Below are 15,676 nucleotides of genomic sequence, written 5' to 3' on the forward strand. Positions count from 1 at the left end.
AGGATTTGAGTAGCCCGATAATCATTAGACTATCAGGGCAGTCTTCAGATCAGATCGTAAATTGAGACGTCAAGTGAAACTAGTAGTCATGCCTAACACCGTCGCTATGAACGCTCAGAAATATTATATATATGCTACATTGGTGACCAACAAACCACACGTTGATAGAGTGAATCACATGATGGGATCGCCATCTCCATACAGGACTTCACAGACACCACCGATTGGCACATCCATGACCGCATCGGTGCCCTCATTCCAAACGAGTTTCCAATTGGGATAGCCAGAGTCGGTCATCAGATTGGGGGTCTGGGAGGTTGCCGCCGGGTGGTGGTTATGGATATGATGATGCGGAGCATGGGGCTGTGTATACATCGAAGTTGCCGTGGGAGAAGTATACCGTGCCGGAATCTCTGGAGCATGCCTGTTCGGCGTATGTAGAAAAGGGTCAACTTCTGATTTAGACGAGTTTCTCCTCCGCCTGGACTTGGATCCTCCCACTCCTCCACCTGTATGGTTCGGTGATCCGTGAGACTTTGAAGATTTTCGAGCCTTGCCTTTGCCGCCTTTGGCTTTCAGTTTGGCTTCCTTCTCCCTTTCCATTTTGGCTCGCTGTTCGAGTTCCATGACTAGGCGTTTTGAGCCACCCTTGCGAACGCGCCCGTATTCATCCACAATGGCCACAATCCCGGCATCGTCGACCATGCATTCCAAGCTGGTTAGTGGAAGGGTCAGGTATTCAACGTTGTAGGATAGCAACGCGACATAGATGTAGACGAGCAGCATGACGATCCAGGCGGGAATCGCCAGGGACCACCATCTATCCGGGTAGTAAGTGATGCCTAAAGCATGAAGAAATGGTGATGGCAGATAGGACCAGAGAATGTACATGAGAAATGCCAGGCTGCTGGTGAGGTACAGTACGAATCCGTAATATTCATACGTCGGTACTTTTGGTGAAGTGGGAGGGAGCGGATGAGCTCTGCGGGCGGAGTGCGCCACCGCTGCCTCGGTGTCGTTGGGAGTCTCCACATCAGACGAATCAGGCGTTGTTGGACGAGTTGAGGTTGCGGACCGGTTGAGAAGAGACGGTGGACGCAAAAGAGACGTCAGACTGGGACTAGGAGGGAGTGGGGTGGGAGGTCGATTGTAGAAAGGTGGATATAACGGGGGAGGGGGTGCATGGCCATGTTGGAACGATGTAAATGATTGCGACGTATGCAAATTACCCGTCCCGCCTCCACTGTGGGAGTGGCCGTGAGAGATTGGTCGGACTGGTAATGAGCGGACTCTCGACAGAGACCCAGGTTGATCCGAGGACGATGGAAAATAGTCTGCGTCTGTCGGCGAATTGTCAAGGCCGTTAGAATGGTTTGGATCGGTGTCGCGTCTCAACTCGTGATCTTCGTCCTCCGAATCATCGTGTTCTTCGTCGTCATCTTCCGATTCCGAGGTGTCCTGGCGCGAGTAATGGGACTCGAAATCGTCGTCGGTGAGAGTGACACCATTGACATCATCTGAGTGCTCTTGTTCACCGTTGTCTAGGTCACCGAACCTTGGGAATTCCTCTTCCTCGTCCTCGTCATCATTTCCATCGCGATCATCCCCACCAAGTTGGAACGCAGTAGAGGCCCTCCCTCTTCTCTGTTGAGGTGACGGAGTGGGAGTAGCGACGTCTCGGTCGGGCACGATTATACGAGGTCCAGTGGGAGTAGGGTGATCACCTGGAATGAGGGCTGTTGGAGGAGGCAGATTCTCTAGGTATGATGGAAAGACGGTATTGGATTTGGAGAATTGTCCCTTATGGGGGGAGGGTAGAGGCGACGCAGGAGAGCTACCCCTACTTTGAGGGGGCATCTGTATTAATAGAGGTATGACGAGAGAAAGAGGCACGGTTAGGAGGTCGGAGTGGCTCTGTACGCGTTAAGGTCGTCGTCGTCGTCGCCATGAAGATTGGGAGGAATTGACATTCGGGTAAGATTCCCGATAGAGATACTACTCGAGTCATTCATTTGACCACTACTGAAGGAAACATGAGTCATGTAGAACACTTCTCAGAATTGAGATATCATGGAATACGACGACCCTCGTACTTCTATTCATGTTTCCCTTTTCTGCCCAGATGAATCGATCAATAAGCTTGGTCTTGCTCGGCCTTGACCCTTCATCTCCACCTCGGACAATCATCCTACTTACTGTGCACATATCCATCGAGTCTGTGGATCGCTGGCACGCCGTAACGAGGGACGAAGAAGCCAAGGTCATCTCCACGATGATCCTCCAATTAATGTAATTAAACGTGGATCTCTACTCCACGGACATCCGCAGCAACCTACAGACCAAGCCTTGAGACCCCTATGTGTCCGATTCAGCCCTTGACCTCAGCCTCGTCATTGTCGTTGAATGAGATTTCTGCTAGTGGGACGAGTGAGCACTTGATCTTAGAGTACCAGGTCTAAAGGAGATCAAAAGCGCAAGGCTTACTTAGGAATGATCGAGTTGGTTCTTGAAAAATGTGCTCATATTAATGTGTCCTGATCAAGCTACTGACCGTGGTAAGAGGCGAGTGACACACTGCTCCGATCGACCAGGATCGGTTGCGGTAGTCCTCAAGCACTTCTTCGGGAACATATCCCTCCCAAATCCGCTTTTGTACAATGTCGCTAGTTAGTAAATGAATCATGTCGTTAAGTCATATGGAACTCTTGATGTTCAAGGCTCTCTCCTCTGATGATGCTGTGTTTCATGGTCTGTCCCTTCCTCCCCATGTCTTCTGTCACGTAAAGAGACTATCCCGTCTATTCTTTTTGTCCTCATCTTTGCCATAGACCCTCTACGCTCTTTAACCCTAGACCAATCATTCCGTGGCTGCTTCTAGGCATCGAAGTTGGATATGAACCGACAACGCTCTTTCCTGTACATGGTGATGGAAGAGGGGGTGTGGGGGAGGCAGTAGCGGCTGGTCCATGATTTTTGACAAACCTGGGTGTCAAGACCGGCGGGCTCGGCACCGGAACATCATGCTTGGTATTTATTTTGCTCAATCCTTTGATGGCTTGTCCAAGACTTTCGCTTCTTCTTCGGAGCGCAGAGAAGGACTTTTTTCTCGCCATACTAGGCTTATTAGCCAGAGGATCATGATTGCTCTCGGTGACTGGTGCAGGGAGGGAGGGTAGTGCAGTCATATGCCCGTGGTTTGAGCTTATGGATCTCATGCTCATTGATGTCGGAGGTCGGTGGGAATGGTCTAGCGCGGTCGTACTTCCGTTGAATACGGCGTGCCTCATCAGGGTGGACACCTCAGCCCCCGACACACTCGATGTTGATGGTCGACTAGCATGACTAGAAGACAAGCCAGAGAGAGTTCGGCTATGCGTGGTTGATGTCGGCGTCTTGATCAGACTCTGAATGCTACTCATCCGAGTGTGGCTCAACGTGTTGGATAGTCGTGGAACGCTTGACTTCCGTTCGGTGCGAGATTTATTGAGATGCAGAGTCATTGGAAGTGATTCTTGACTGGCATTGGCAATAATCTCAAATGCATTTGATGGAAGATCGGGAACTTCAAAAAGAGTGGCCTCGGCGGCGGGGTATGCAGATTGAGCGCTCGAAGTGGACAGGCGTTTTGTAGGACGTTCCAGAGACAGGGAGACATTTCGTGAGAGCGGGCTGTGTACCGATGGGGTCCTTCTCTTACTTCTGCTCGAGACGCTCGTTGTAATGGAGATTAGGGAAGGCCGAGACTTTGGCATCTGGTAAGCAACATGGGTTGCTGTCTCGATGGGTGACATTGACTCGTCAAAGTCGAGTTCGGGGGTTAGGGCTTCGGAATTGGGAGAGTCGATCATGACTGAGTATCGATCATAACGAAAATCCGACAGCGTAGCGAGTGAAGCTTGTAAAATTGGGCTTGGAGATGGAGGAACCATGATGCAATCCTCGTTCAGCGCCGCTTCCATAATGTCTTTTTCCATATCTTGCTCCGGAACCAGGATCTTCAAGGGCAGTGGTGTCGTCTCAGCGTGACTTTGACTGTCAAATCTCAAATGACCCGAACACAAGTCATCTGGAGTCAAGACACTGCGATCAGAGGTGGTATCAACCGATGATTCTCTCTCGTATCGGCCGTCTTCCTCGTCGGAGCCGCTGGGTGGGCGATCATACATGATCGATCTCTTCTTGTGTGCCAGTCGTCTCTCGATTTCCAAAGCTTGTTGGGCTTGTCGGTCCTGGAACTTTTTCCGTCTGGCAGAGGCTGAGGCGAGCTTGCGAGATTTCAATTCTTGGTCCATGATTGGAGAAATCGAACAGGTGGTGACGAAGTGGTCGATGGTAGGTGAAAGAATGGCAGTCAACACTGCAATGCGATGCCAGAGATGAACAAAAAATCGGTCTTAAACAAAGATTCTTCTAGAGTAGCCGTTAGACAGCTGCCACGACCCCAGAAAGGCTGGTAGGAGGCACCTGTCACTTGGAACTCTAAAAGTCAGAGGTTCCCGCGCGATGATACAAAGGCTGCAACAGAGTTCCCAGCCGATGCTGATCCCTGGTTCATTCACCAGAGCATGGCGGATGGGGTCGAATGCGCTGAGACCATGACTTGACCGTCAAGGCTTGCACACTGGATTTGCTTAGATCGTGCCTGGGGGCGTTGGGATGCTGACAAGGGCAAAGCCACAGGATACCACTCCTTACTGTAAAAGTGCAAAGTGCCAGAAGTTTGGCGAGAATCTCCAGTGTTGGACCCACCACACTCGGATGATTGATACCTGATCAGGAAAAGAGCTAAAGCGAATCTTGAAGTCAAACAAACTGAGCAAAGAGAAGTAGCAGTTAATTTCTCGACGGCACAAGAGAAAGTGGTGAGTTGTGCAGGTAGAGTAGGGATCGCCAGCATCCCAAGGTCTTATTCCTTATCGAGTCGGGGAATTTTGGGAATCGCCAGCAGATTTGCTGCAGGTGTGAGGAGGATCCATCTGAACATGAGTGGATCCCAACCTTGCGCCGGGTGTGGTTGGAATCAAGGGTCTGCAAATGACCAACGTTTCATCTACTCCGTACCCCCACTGATGGCCGGAGCTTGCTACCTTGGAGTGCTTGACCACGGCACCTTCGGCAGGAAACATTGAAGTTAATTGTAGAATTGGTCTAAGCTCACCTATTTTGGATGAGGTAATGCGGTCGATCTTGATAGTCAACAAGCAGGAAGATCCCCGGTGTGTGACTAGATGTCTGGACAGTTGCTGAACACAGGAGGCGGGCTGACGAGTAGCAATCATGGCTAGGTTGAGAATTGTGGAAAGTGGTGTTGTTCATGAGTTTCGTACTGAACAAGCGTGACAAGCCAACCTCACGCTTAGAATTCCCGCGAGGCTAAGGGTATCAGCCGTGATAGGCCTGCAGAATTCAGACACTGCATGCCGAGAAAGGAGCAAACAACTCAAGACGAGGACGGGGCCTACGGAGTACTAGGTCCGCTCTGTGCGAAGTCATACTGGTGAATGACGCCTTCTGGGGAATGGAAATGGTTCCTGTTCAGGGCACCAAGGAGTTCTTCTCCAGGTACAGTGTCATTTCCATTGGTTCAGGCATACAGGGCTCTCCCACCATCCAAAACTTAGTGTGGTCTTTCGTGGTCGAATAGTAATCGAGGATGTCCTGGGTTATGGGGATGAAACCGCCACCTCGGTTGATGCAAGCGACCCACAGACGTGGACAAGCACGGCACAATATTTGACCGCGAGTGAACCAAAGGAATGGTCTCTACTGTATGCATCAAGCTCTATATTATTTCTGTGACCAGAGTGTGTCTGAAATGATTTCAATCGTGAAAAGTGCAAAGAGAAGATGATTAATTAGAGGGTTCTCCGTCAAGACGTGTATATAATTGGGAGGGGGATTGTCTATTCCATTGTTGTTTGCCAGATACATTTCCCCGTCGCTCTGTCTATGTATGAACGATATACGGAGTACTGTACGTAACCTGCCATACAAGTCCGTTTGCATGATTGGGTCATCGAGGATAAAGGACATACATACTCACTCGTACACTAGTATTTGATTGTCTGGCGGACCATGATTTGGATTCCGACCATGTGTCCATAAAATTTATACTAGTGCTTTGGCACATGCTCATCACAATATCCACTGCTTCTAGTAGTGTCCAGTGCTTGGCCCACTTCATGATATCGACGCCACAGGCATTCCGCGTATGTACAAATGCGTCCGCATACGTATGGAGTACTTCCACATCTATTTTAACCCCTTCGCTTGTACAAGTACGGTCCTGATGCGAAGCCCCCCACCCTGGTTTCTCGTTACGGTTTGCCTTTTCGCTCTCGCCTGAGTGCCAACAACACTTGTCTTAGGTCAATACCAAGCGCATGTATCACAAGTCCAAGGCTGCAACCCGGTTGCCTTGGTATCTCCACTCCCAAATCTCTCATCACATTGGGCCAGCCTGACGCTGTGGGAGTCAGAATCTACGTGTTTGGCAACATGTGGTCAATCAAGGGAACAATACACACAGCATGCACTCGCAGCCATTTCTTGCCAATTGTGGTTCTATGCGTCTATGCTCAACAAATGCTGAGCAAACCGTGTGAGGTGTCACATTTCTAAATTTGGCCGCCATGTCAAGTTATGCCGTGGGCCGCTGGCTGTCATGCCGACCGTGTTTGATTCCATTGGGCAAAATCCGCTAACCATAGTTGTACTGCCTCAAGCAACTCCGCTTGAGCGTCTCTCACCCCAACTGGTGGTAGGTCTGTTGTAGTCTCATTCGCGAACAATCCATTCTCGTCCCAATGGTGGACAGCTCCTGGGATGACAATCCGTGGCTCTCTGCTCGAACAAGTGCTATTGAGTTGATCGCGAATTGGCAACGAAGCAAGCGGAGATACTGGTCGCCAAGGGTCGGTTTCGCCTCCGATAATGGCCAACCTCTCGGCGGAAATGTTGTACCCTCCGTACTTATTGACTGCTTCTACGTCTGGCGGGCTCGATATGTTGAATGCATATCGACATACCTGTGTCAAATATTCCAGAGTTAACTGCCGTGATATCAGCGGGAGGCGATCGTCGGGCACTCCAGATCCGGTTTGGATGTAACCCCATTCTGTGCAATACTGATAGGCCCATGAAAGAGCGTTGTAATTGGATACACTTTTGTCGGCGTACATGGCCGCTGACTCATTGTGATAGCCATAGCATTCGTCCAGCGTCGACTTGCACGAGGAGACCGAGTGGGCCTCAGTCCAACCCGCCAAGTTGAGGAGACGAGTCGTTAGACGACTGCTCTCGTTCCCCCATCCACCAGCCTCGACGAGGTAGGTAGCAGACCCTGTCCGATTCTCATGACCAGGCCACAACAAAGTGTCCGATGTAATATTGCCCGCATAGTATCCAAACTTGGGATTACTGACTTCTGGGTCCCAGTTAGTGGACTGCCAGTAACCCATGCTGCTAGAGACGACGTTTGCGAAGTCGTCGTTAAAGGTCAAGTCCTGCAATCCGAACAGGCCCTTCAATTCGCCGACTTGGTGGGAGTCATTTTTGTCGAGAATGTTGTCCAAGATGTTGATCAGTTTTGTCTGCGTCTCCACAACACCGGAAGGTGCGTATTCTCGAATGGGCTCATAGTATTGCCAAAAGTCATACAGTGCCACTGTGACTCCCGAGGATGAAATGGCGCCCCAAGTCAGTTCAGGATAGAGCTTGCGCTGAAAGGCGACCATGCCACCGGCATATGACCCGCCATAAGCAATGTGAGGGGTGTTCGGTGCCGTCAAATCTAGATGCTCCAACCCGGGGAAGGTGATGTGAGATGAAAAGTAGGCCTGGTCGGCGACTGCTTGGTCGGTTGATAGGAAACGAAGATTTTCCGTAGAGAGATCTTCGGTTGGGAAACTGGTTCCGTAGTAACGGTGTTCAAGAACCACACCAATGCCGTTGGTAGCCCTCGCAAGAATAGCCACGATCCCCTTTTGAAGATATGGTACACGGTCAGTTGCATCTGTTTCACCACTTTGCAAGACTATGACCGGCCCTCCTGGCCTGTAGTATTGGGCGTCAAAGAAATAACGGAGGTTGAACGTCTCGCTGGAATGGGGCTCGTATCTCGAGTCATTGTGAAAATGGTCAACAGGAACGGATAGGTTATAAGCTGGGTACAGGTCTTTTGGGTCAGTATCGTGTGACCGCAACCCATGAGGCGCTGGTGAAAGATTCCTAAATTTTATTGAGAAACTTTTGCCTGAGAGATGATCAACCAAGAAACTGACCTTGCAATAACAAGGCCGCACAGTGTACTCGTCAGAATCAACAAGACAGTCCTCGCAGCAGATTGTTGGCGAAGAGCTCCCACAATCACATAGAGGCAGAGGGCAATCAACAATGGGTAGAAGAAGATTAATACTGTCGCCTCGACATCTTGTTGATTGAACACATTCCCAGGATCATAGCCTTCTGCCATTATTGACATGCTCTGGGCGCCGACAGCCCGCCGTTAGGGTGGTGGCACGTTGATATTGGATATCGCCACAAAAGAAGCTCACGAGGTCGCTAGTGACGCTCACAGGAATAGACACAACCTCAAATGAAATCCAACAACGTTCATTGGAGACACCGAACAAATGATTTGATATTCGCTTCGGCATACTCCGCCTGGGGAAGCGTGGGAAGTCAACTTTGAAGAGACGAGGTTGAGGTTTGGAGCTTCGGATGTCCCACAGCGCCCATGCCAAGTAGACATAAGCATTGAAACAGCCTATAAGAAGTCCGCATATGCATAGGCTCCAGGTAGTGCCAAAAAATGGGCTTCAGGCTTCCCTAGGCACTAAGCGTCCAACTCCGATGGGTAGGACGTCCTCTATGATCGCTGTTACATCGAGTGTGACCATTTCTGTCCTTTAGAGTCCAAAGGATGCTACAATTTCCCCAGTCGCTCTTCACATGTTGGAGATCCATCATGTGATACTATCGAACACCGAATCATCATTGTCTTGGACAGTGTGTTATGTTACAAGAGCTCCCAAACGCCAACGTCATCGGGCATATGTCATGTCAATTGAATCCATTGACAGCCGTAGTCTTCACGGCGGTGCTGACAATGTGTGTCGTTGTGAACGTTTTATAATGCTTCCAAGCGATGTCTGTTCATTGCCCATTGGCAAGTAATGTCCTTCCGCCATCGACACATAGACACCGGCCATCCACGTAAGCCTGGAAGAATTATGTCAGTAATAGCTTGTAAAGGTCCAGAGCACGTACTCCCGCCTCGCTACTCAGGTATAGGATGGCGCCTGCAATGTCTTCCATTCTTCCAATACGAGCTGCCGGCATTGCCTTGAACAGCTCAGCAAATTGATTGTTGCCGTCGCCCACTGGATTCATGTTGCTCGGGACAACTAGCTCATCCACGGTCAGATATGTCAATCAACGAATGAGAGAACTTGGAACTTACACCCTGGGTTGATTGCATTGACTCGAACATACCCTTAAGCCCACAGTATTAATAATGTTCTGACATGATGGGACAAGAGCGGTACTTACATCTTGCAAATTTACATGCAAGTAGAGCCACTAAATGGTCAATGGCAGCTTTGCTGGTCGCGTAGCTAGTCAAATCAATGTTGGTGCAATTGTGCATACTGGCGCAACTGCTGGTGATGATCATGACCCCCCTGCCCTCGTCCCGCCCTTTTCGTCCATTGCCAATGTCCATGTCACTGGCAGCAGCGAGCAGCTTTATCAGGGCCACCGACAAGAAGTAATGTGCTGTGACATTAACCTGAAACGTTTCGTTCCAATCCGAGTGTACTGACGACCACATAGAGGCTTGCAACTCGTCCAGGGATGCACTTTGAACATTGCACATGGTTGGAGGATCTCTCCTAATTCCAGCGTTGGAGCACAGAATATCCAAATGAGTCTCATGCCTCTGCAATTCTTCCGCCACTGCTTCGATTCCTTCTTTGGAGCTGAGATCGCTCGTAAATCTATCATCAACTTAGTCAAGCCAGCATTTCAGGGTTCGCTTGCCATTACCCTATGGCCTCTCCTCCATGCTCTGTCGCGAGAGCCTTCAGCTCAGCAAGAGCTCCATCCATATCATCTGCTGGTAAGGCGGTGACGTAGACTTTGGCACCGTTAGAGACGAGTCCCTTGAAGAATTAATATTTCAAACACACTGCCATCCATGTTGACATGGTACCTAGTCGAGAATATCTACCTTTGCAATCATCAGCCCGATCCCACTCGTCCCACCTGTGACCAGAGCGACCCTATTCTTGACACCGAACAACTTCGCAACCGCAAGCGATGACATTTTGCCAATCTATGACGGGTCCGTGGTAGACACCGCGTGAATGCTAATTTTGTAGACTTAAACTGTCATTTTCAATGCCACATGATTCTGCGGGGAACCCCGTGGACTGTTCGCCCCATCGTTCTTCTCCGTGTACAGGGGGCACCTCCCGATCGCCCGCCTGCGCAGATCACCGCCGCCTCATGGCTTTGTCTATGCAAACTTGATTCCACAGGGAGCATGGGCATTCAACTTATAAGTTCTTGTGCTCGTACTCAGCGCATCCGAGGTCTTCCTCGTCTTGCAACTGGAGAATCCTTGCTCGCTCAAAGAGAAAACGAGAAAAGCCAGTGACAAGAAGTGTACACACGAATAGATATCTACCTATTATGACGCCATCATTTGCAGGCCTCCTGCAAGTCTTGGAGTACGAACACACCAAGTGGATCGCTCTTGTTGCCATTGTCATTTTCGGTCTTTATTGGGTGGGTAACAGCATAAATGACACTCATGAATTGACTGACCCTTCAAACACAGTGGTCGACATCAACTGACATCCCCAAAATCAAAGGCATCCCTGAGATCCCTGGCGCCATTCCGATATTTGGACATCTGCTTCAACTAGGAGAGGACCACGCCACTGTTTGCGAGAAATGGTGGCGGAAGTATCGCCAATCGGTCTTCCAGATCCGCCTAGGAAACACTCGGGCCGTGGTGGTCAGCTCATTTGACGATGCCAGGCAAATGCTCATCGGCCACCAGACGGCAGTCATTGATCGCCCCACCCTGTATACCTTCCACGGCGTCATCTCCTCGACTCAAGGATTTACTATTGGGTCAAGTCCCTGGGACACCTCGTGCAAGAACAAGCGAAAAGCTGCCGGCCAAGCACTTGGACGCCCTGCAATGCGCGGATACTTTGACATGTTCGACCTCGAGTCATATTGCATCGTCCGTGATCTCTTTTGCGACAGCAAAAATGGAGCCAGTGAGATCGGGGTTCGTCCGTACATTCAACGTTATGCACTGAATACCACCTTAACGTTGTGCTATGGCATCCGCATGGATAGCGTGTACGATGATATGCTTCGCGAAATCCTCCACGTCGGCTCAGCCATTTCGTTACTCAGATCTGCTTCCGAGAATTATCAGGACTATGTCCCAGTGTTGAGATACCTACCTAATAATGAGAAGAACAAGCGCTCCAAAGAATTGCGCGACCGACGGGATAAATATCTCAGTTTCTTGCTCAACAAGGTGCGGGAGATGATCAAAAGGGGAACAGACAAACCATGTATCAGCGCAGCCATCCTAAAGGACGAAGAAACCAAACTCACCGGGGTTGAGGTATCGTCCATCTGTTTATCACTTGTTTCTGGGGGCTTTGAAACCATTCCCGGCACCTTAACCTCATGCATAGGGTCCTTGTCCACTAAAGAAGGGCAGATCTTCCAAGATCGCGCCTATGAGGACATCAAGAGATACTACCCCGACCTCAACAGCATCTGGGCCAACAGTTTTCAGGAAGAAAAGGTCCCATACGTCAATGCCATCATTAAAGAAGCCGCACGATACTACACGGTGAGCGCCATGTCGCTGCCTCGGAAGACGGTGACGGACATTGACTGGAATGGCTCTCGGATTCCGGCCAAAACGATGATTCTCATCAATGCCCAAGCCGCGAACCACGACGTCGACCATTTCGGCCCAACAGGGGGAGATTTCAATCCAGAGCGCTGGCTGGACGACGCATTTGTATCCAACCCATCAGCACGGACACCGGAAGAGAAACCCAGCCAGGGAATCCAGCATTTTTCCTTCGGGGCCGGGTCTCGTGCATGCTCAGGCCAGTTCATTGCCAGTCGGCTGTTGTACACGGCGTTGATCCGGTTACTGTCTTGCTATAAGATTGTTGCTAGTGAGAGTGAGCCTCCTAACACCGACTATGTCGATTACAACCAGTTCAAGTCGGCGCTGGTCGCCATCCCGAGAGATTTCAAGGTCAAGTTGATTCCCAGACACGATGAAAGCGTCATCCAGGATGCACTGGCCGCCGCCGCCCAGAGGACCAAAGACTATTATTCGGAAGAGAAACAATGAGCTAGTGCTTCGATGTTGGGGTTTGCGCTGCTGCTGGATCTCGAAGCTCGATCCAACTGTAATCCAGATATTTTCCTGTCTAAAATCTAACCACTATGATCGTCCTATCTCTCCTACCAATCCGATCTGCTTTACCTTTTCGTACGGTATCTGGTTAAAACAGCACATAAGTCTAGCGGGTGCTCAATTCCTTCTTGAGTCCCTTATTGAAATTATGTGGATCGACTCTAAGGTGCGGGCCGGATATGTATGGAGATATAAATCAGCTCTACCATAACGGACGCTTGTCTAACTAGAAGGCACTGACATCCCAGTCTCCCTGCTTTCTTGGTCCTGGCAATGTGCTCTTTCCACGATGAAGGAACTGTCCACATCCCTTTTTAGCCAGAAGGCCACCGTTGTCCCTATCCCAGACTACCTGTCCTCTGAGAATAGTATATCTTGGCCACTGGTTCAATTCCACGCCCTCAAAAGGAGTGTAGTCGACATTGTGATGGAGCATGTCGTTGGTCAACTTGAAGGGGGCTAATTTGCCAGGAGGATACCAAATGTTTAGATCTGCATCACTGACGCCAGGCAAGATGGTGCCCTTTTGTGGATACAACCCGTACAGACGTGCTGCGTTGGTGCTGGTCACTTCCACAAATTTTTGCGGTGACAGACGGTTCGCACTCAGAGTCAGTGCTAGTCGGGTCTCGATACCAGGACATCCGTTGGGGATAGCTTTGAATCGTCCTTCAGGAAACTCTTGGCTGATGACGCTCTTCTTGCCAGTCTCGTGGTCCTCAAACATGAACGGGCAATGGTCCGAGGAAAGTACGGTAAATGTGCCGTTGGTAAGGCCAAGCCAGATGGCGTCGTGGTCCGCAGCCGAATCTCTCGGTGGGGGTGAGCAAACACATTTGGCACCTTCAAAGTTTGGCTTGTCGAGATGGTCGCGCGTCAGATAAAGATATTGAGGGCATGTCTCAGCATAGACTGGAAGACCCCGAGTTTGAGCATCACGAAGGTGAGCGGCGGCGCCGGGTGAGGAGACATGCACGACGAGGCTGAATGAACGAGGTGATATGATTAGTGAACCTGCGACAAAGAAGCGAAGGACATTCTAACTCGCGTGACCTTGCAAGACTTACATGGGTGCATCCATAAGCTCGGCCAGCGCAATAGCTCGGCTGGTGGCCTCATTCTCGACAATCTGTGGTCTCGAGGTCGCATGGTATTTGGGCGCATACAACTGTCTTTCCTCCAACTTCTTGGTCATCCAATTCAACACATCACCGTTTTCAGCATGAATCATGGTTGTGATACCCTCTTTTCTGGACGCCAACAGGACATCCAAGATCTCATCATCTCGTAGTTGCAGGGCGGTATAAGTCATGTAGATCTTCAGAGACGAAATGCCTCGCTCCCGCAGTTTGGGAAATTCGGAGAGTGCCTGTTCACCAGGGTGGCCCACGAGCATATGGAATGAATAGTCCGTGTAACAATTTCCTTGCGCTCGTGCTTGGGTATCATCGAGGACGGAGAGGAGGGAAGGCATAGTTTTGGCTTGAGGGGCAAATGCTCTATACGATTGTCAATCGAGGGCCAGGCGTCTCAGATGGATCCCGATACGTACACAATTGTGGTTGTTCCACCACAGATACTACTCCTTGTGCCTGTATTTATTTCAGTTTATGGATGAATCAAGAAAGTAGCATCTACCAACCTGTTTCGAACGTGTCTGAGCTTCTTCCTTTGCCGCCAAAGAGCGCAGGCTCCTCCAGATGGACATGGCAGTCAACACCCCCAGGCTGTTTGCTGGCATTAGAATTATGACAGTCGAGGATGGGGGAGAGGATCGCACCATGACATAGCCACCTTCAGCGTCAATCACTCTGGCGGCATTCTTGGCCGACAACAGCCCTGGCGGGGCAAGCAGAGCAATCTTGCCATCCTTGATCGCGATATCGTAGTTGGCGGTATCAGACGCTGTGACCACTAAGCCGTTGACGACGAGGAGGTCAAAGGTATCCATGATGGAAGGTAAACATGCAGATTACGACCCCTGCTGGTGGTTCTGAGGCAAGCCAACTACTGGATGGCTGTTAGGAAACTCGGACGACAACAGCCTGCATTCTGCTCGAATGAAGACTGGTCTGGTGAGAATTTAACGACTCTTCAATGCCCCACCATTCGAAATACCACGTTTATCGTGCCCATGTGCCCAGTCGGGTACCTATCTTCACAGGCATAGCAGCAGGAGATATCAATGAGCATTGACTGGCCGGAGGCCCTGATGGAGAAGTCCCGAGAAGTCCAGGAGGGGCCCGGACATGAGCGGGTGGGTTGTGGACTGAGGGCGCCGAGGCGAGCTCGAACTCGTCCATGTCCGACCTGCCGCATTGGCCTGACGTGCTTCTCCAGATTTCTCCACCGACACACGGCACAAGAGACGCGCGAATGACCGATTAGTAGTGACAAGTTTGTCATCGCGACATGTCACATCTTTGGTTGCTTTCGGTTTTGGTGGTTCTTTGGTTCTTGGAGGATCCTTCCTTTGATCGCAACAGCATGATCAGACTGACAGAAAACGAATATCACCATATTGATCTCTCACTTTCTCTGAAATTCATCTGTGAACTAGCACACAGTCACCTTGTGAAATAATTTTTCAAGAACTCGATGGTTTAAATGAACATCTCACGCTCATCAAGATGGCTATCACGTTTCACAAACCCATCTTCTCCACACCAAAAGTTACCCTTGTTGAAGCAGCATACTTACGGGATCTCAACCCACGGTAAGCTCGAGTATCGGAACGAGATCAATGTGTCTCAGCTCGGAAACCCTTGCAACCTCGACATCCATGAGCTGGACATCTGGCAAGGCTGGTCTCCCTTGTCTTGGCAATGATGGCCACGTTCCTCTTCATAGCATACGGCGTTTAATACACAGGCCAATTCTGTCATCTCAATGGCGATGACGATCCAGTGACACGGATATAAGTAGACGGGGCCTTTCTCATATCAAAAAGTATTGATTGACTTCCCGCGGCACCGCTTGATATAGCAATACACTCGGCGATGGGTCAGCTCAATAGCAAGGGCCCGCCGGTTTTCTATTGCTTTTGACTCTTAGCTTGACACGTCTATTCCGCTGTAATACTTTCCCGGGGAAACCGTACTCGTCGCCTTGTCGTCAATCATCTGATCACTTGTCGTTGTGTCAAATGCGGACTTCTGCGAGATACTACGGGAGGCCCTTGTCCGGAGAATGTCGCAACTGCTT

At 50.2% G+C, this 15,676-nt stretch overlaps 4 protein-coding genes across 4 annotated transcripts; all 4 read right to left on the minus strand.

Moving 5' to 3' along the window:
* Window positions 1-69: 69 nt before the first annotated feature.
* On the minus strand, window positions 70-1,900 carry PV10_04008 (uncharacterized protein). Its single transcript, XM_016368523.1, has one exon. The coding sequence runs from the start codon at window positions 1,855-1,857 to the stop codon at window positions 175-177; it is 1,683 nt and encodes a 560-aa protein (XP_016224311.1). The 5' UTR covers window positions 1,858-1,900; the 3' UTR covers window positions 70-174.
* A 4,762-nt stretch (window positions 1,901-6,662) lies between these two features.
* On the minus strand, window positions 6,663-8,473 carry PV10_04009 (uncharacterized protein; the record flags this gene model as incomplete). The annotated part of the gene is made up of 2 exons (XM_016368524.1): window positions 6,663-8,229; window positions 8,283-8,473. The coding sequence occupies 2 exons, from the start codon at window positions 8,471-8,473 to the stop codon at window positions 6,663-6,665; spliced, it is 1,758 nt and encodes a 585-aa protein (XP_016224312.1).
* A 518-nt stretch (window positions 8,474-8,991) lies between these two features.
* On the minus strand, window positions 8,992-10,352 carry PV10_04010 (uncharacterized protein). The gene is made up of 6 exons (XM_016368525.1): window positions 10,232-10,352; window positions 10,048-10,163; window positions 9,553-9,998; window positions 9,464-9,496; window positions 9,271-9,407; window positions 8,992-9,222 (listed from the first exon to the last, which is right to left on the minus strand). The coding sequence occupies exons 1-6, from the start codon at window positions 10,325-10,327 to the stop codon at window positions 9,157-9,159; spliced, it is 894 nt and encodes a 297-aa protein (XP_016224313.1). The 5' UTR covers window positions 10,328-10,352; the 3' UTR covers window positions 8,992-9,156.
* Window positions 10,353-12,644: 2,292 nt separating this feature from the next.
* On the minus strand, window positions 12,645-14,626 carry PV10_04011 (dihydropyrimidinase). Its single transcript, XM_016368526.1, has 5 exons — window positions 14,253-14,626; window positions 14,115-14,199; window positions 14,025-14,064; window positions 13,540-13,971; window positions 12,645-13,455 (listed from the first exon to the last, which is right to left on the minus strand). Exons 1-5 carry the CDS (start codon window positions 14,421-14,423, stop codon window positions 12,699-12,701), a joined length of 1,485 nt encoding a protein of 494 aa, XP_016224314.1. The 5' UTR covers window positions 14,424-14,626; the 3' UTR covers window positions 12,645-12,698.
* Between the last annotated feature and the right edge of the window lie 1,050 nt (window positions 14,627-15,676).

This window comes from Exophiala mesophila (genome assembly GCF_000836275.1).
Source record: "Exophiala mesophila strain CBS 40295 unplaced genomic scaffold supercont1.3, whole genome shotgun sequence".
NCBI classification, from domain to species: domain Eukaryota; kingdom Fungi; phylum Ascomycota; class Eurotiomycetes; order Chaetothyriales; family Herpotrichiellaceae; genus Exophiala; species Exophiala mesophila.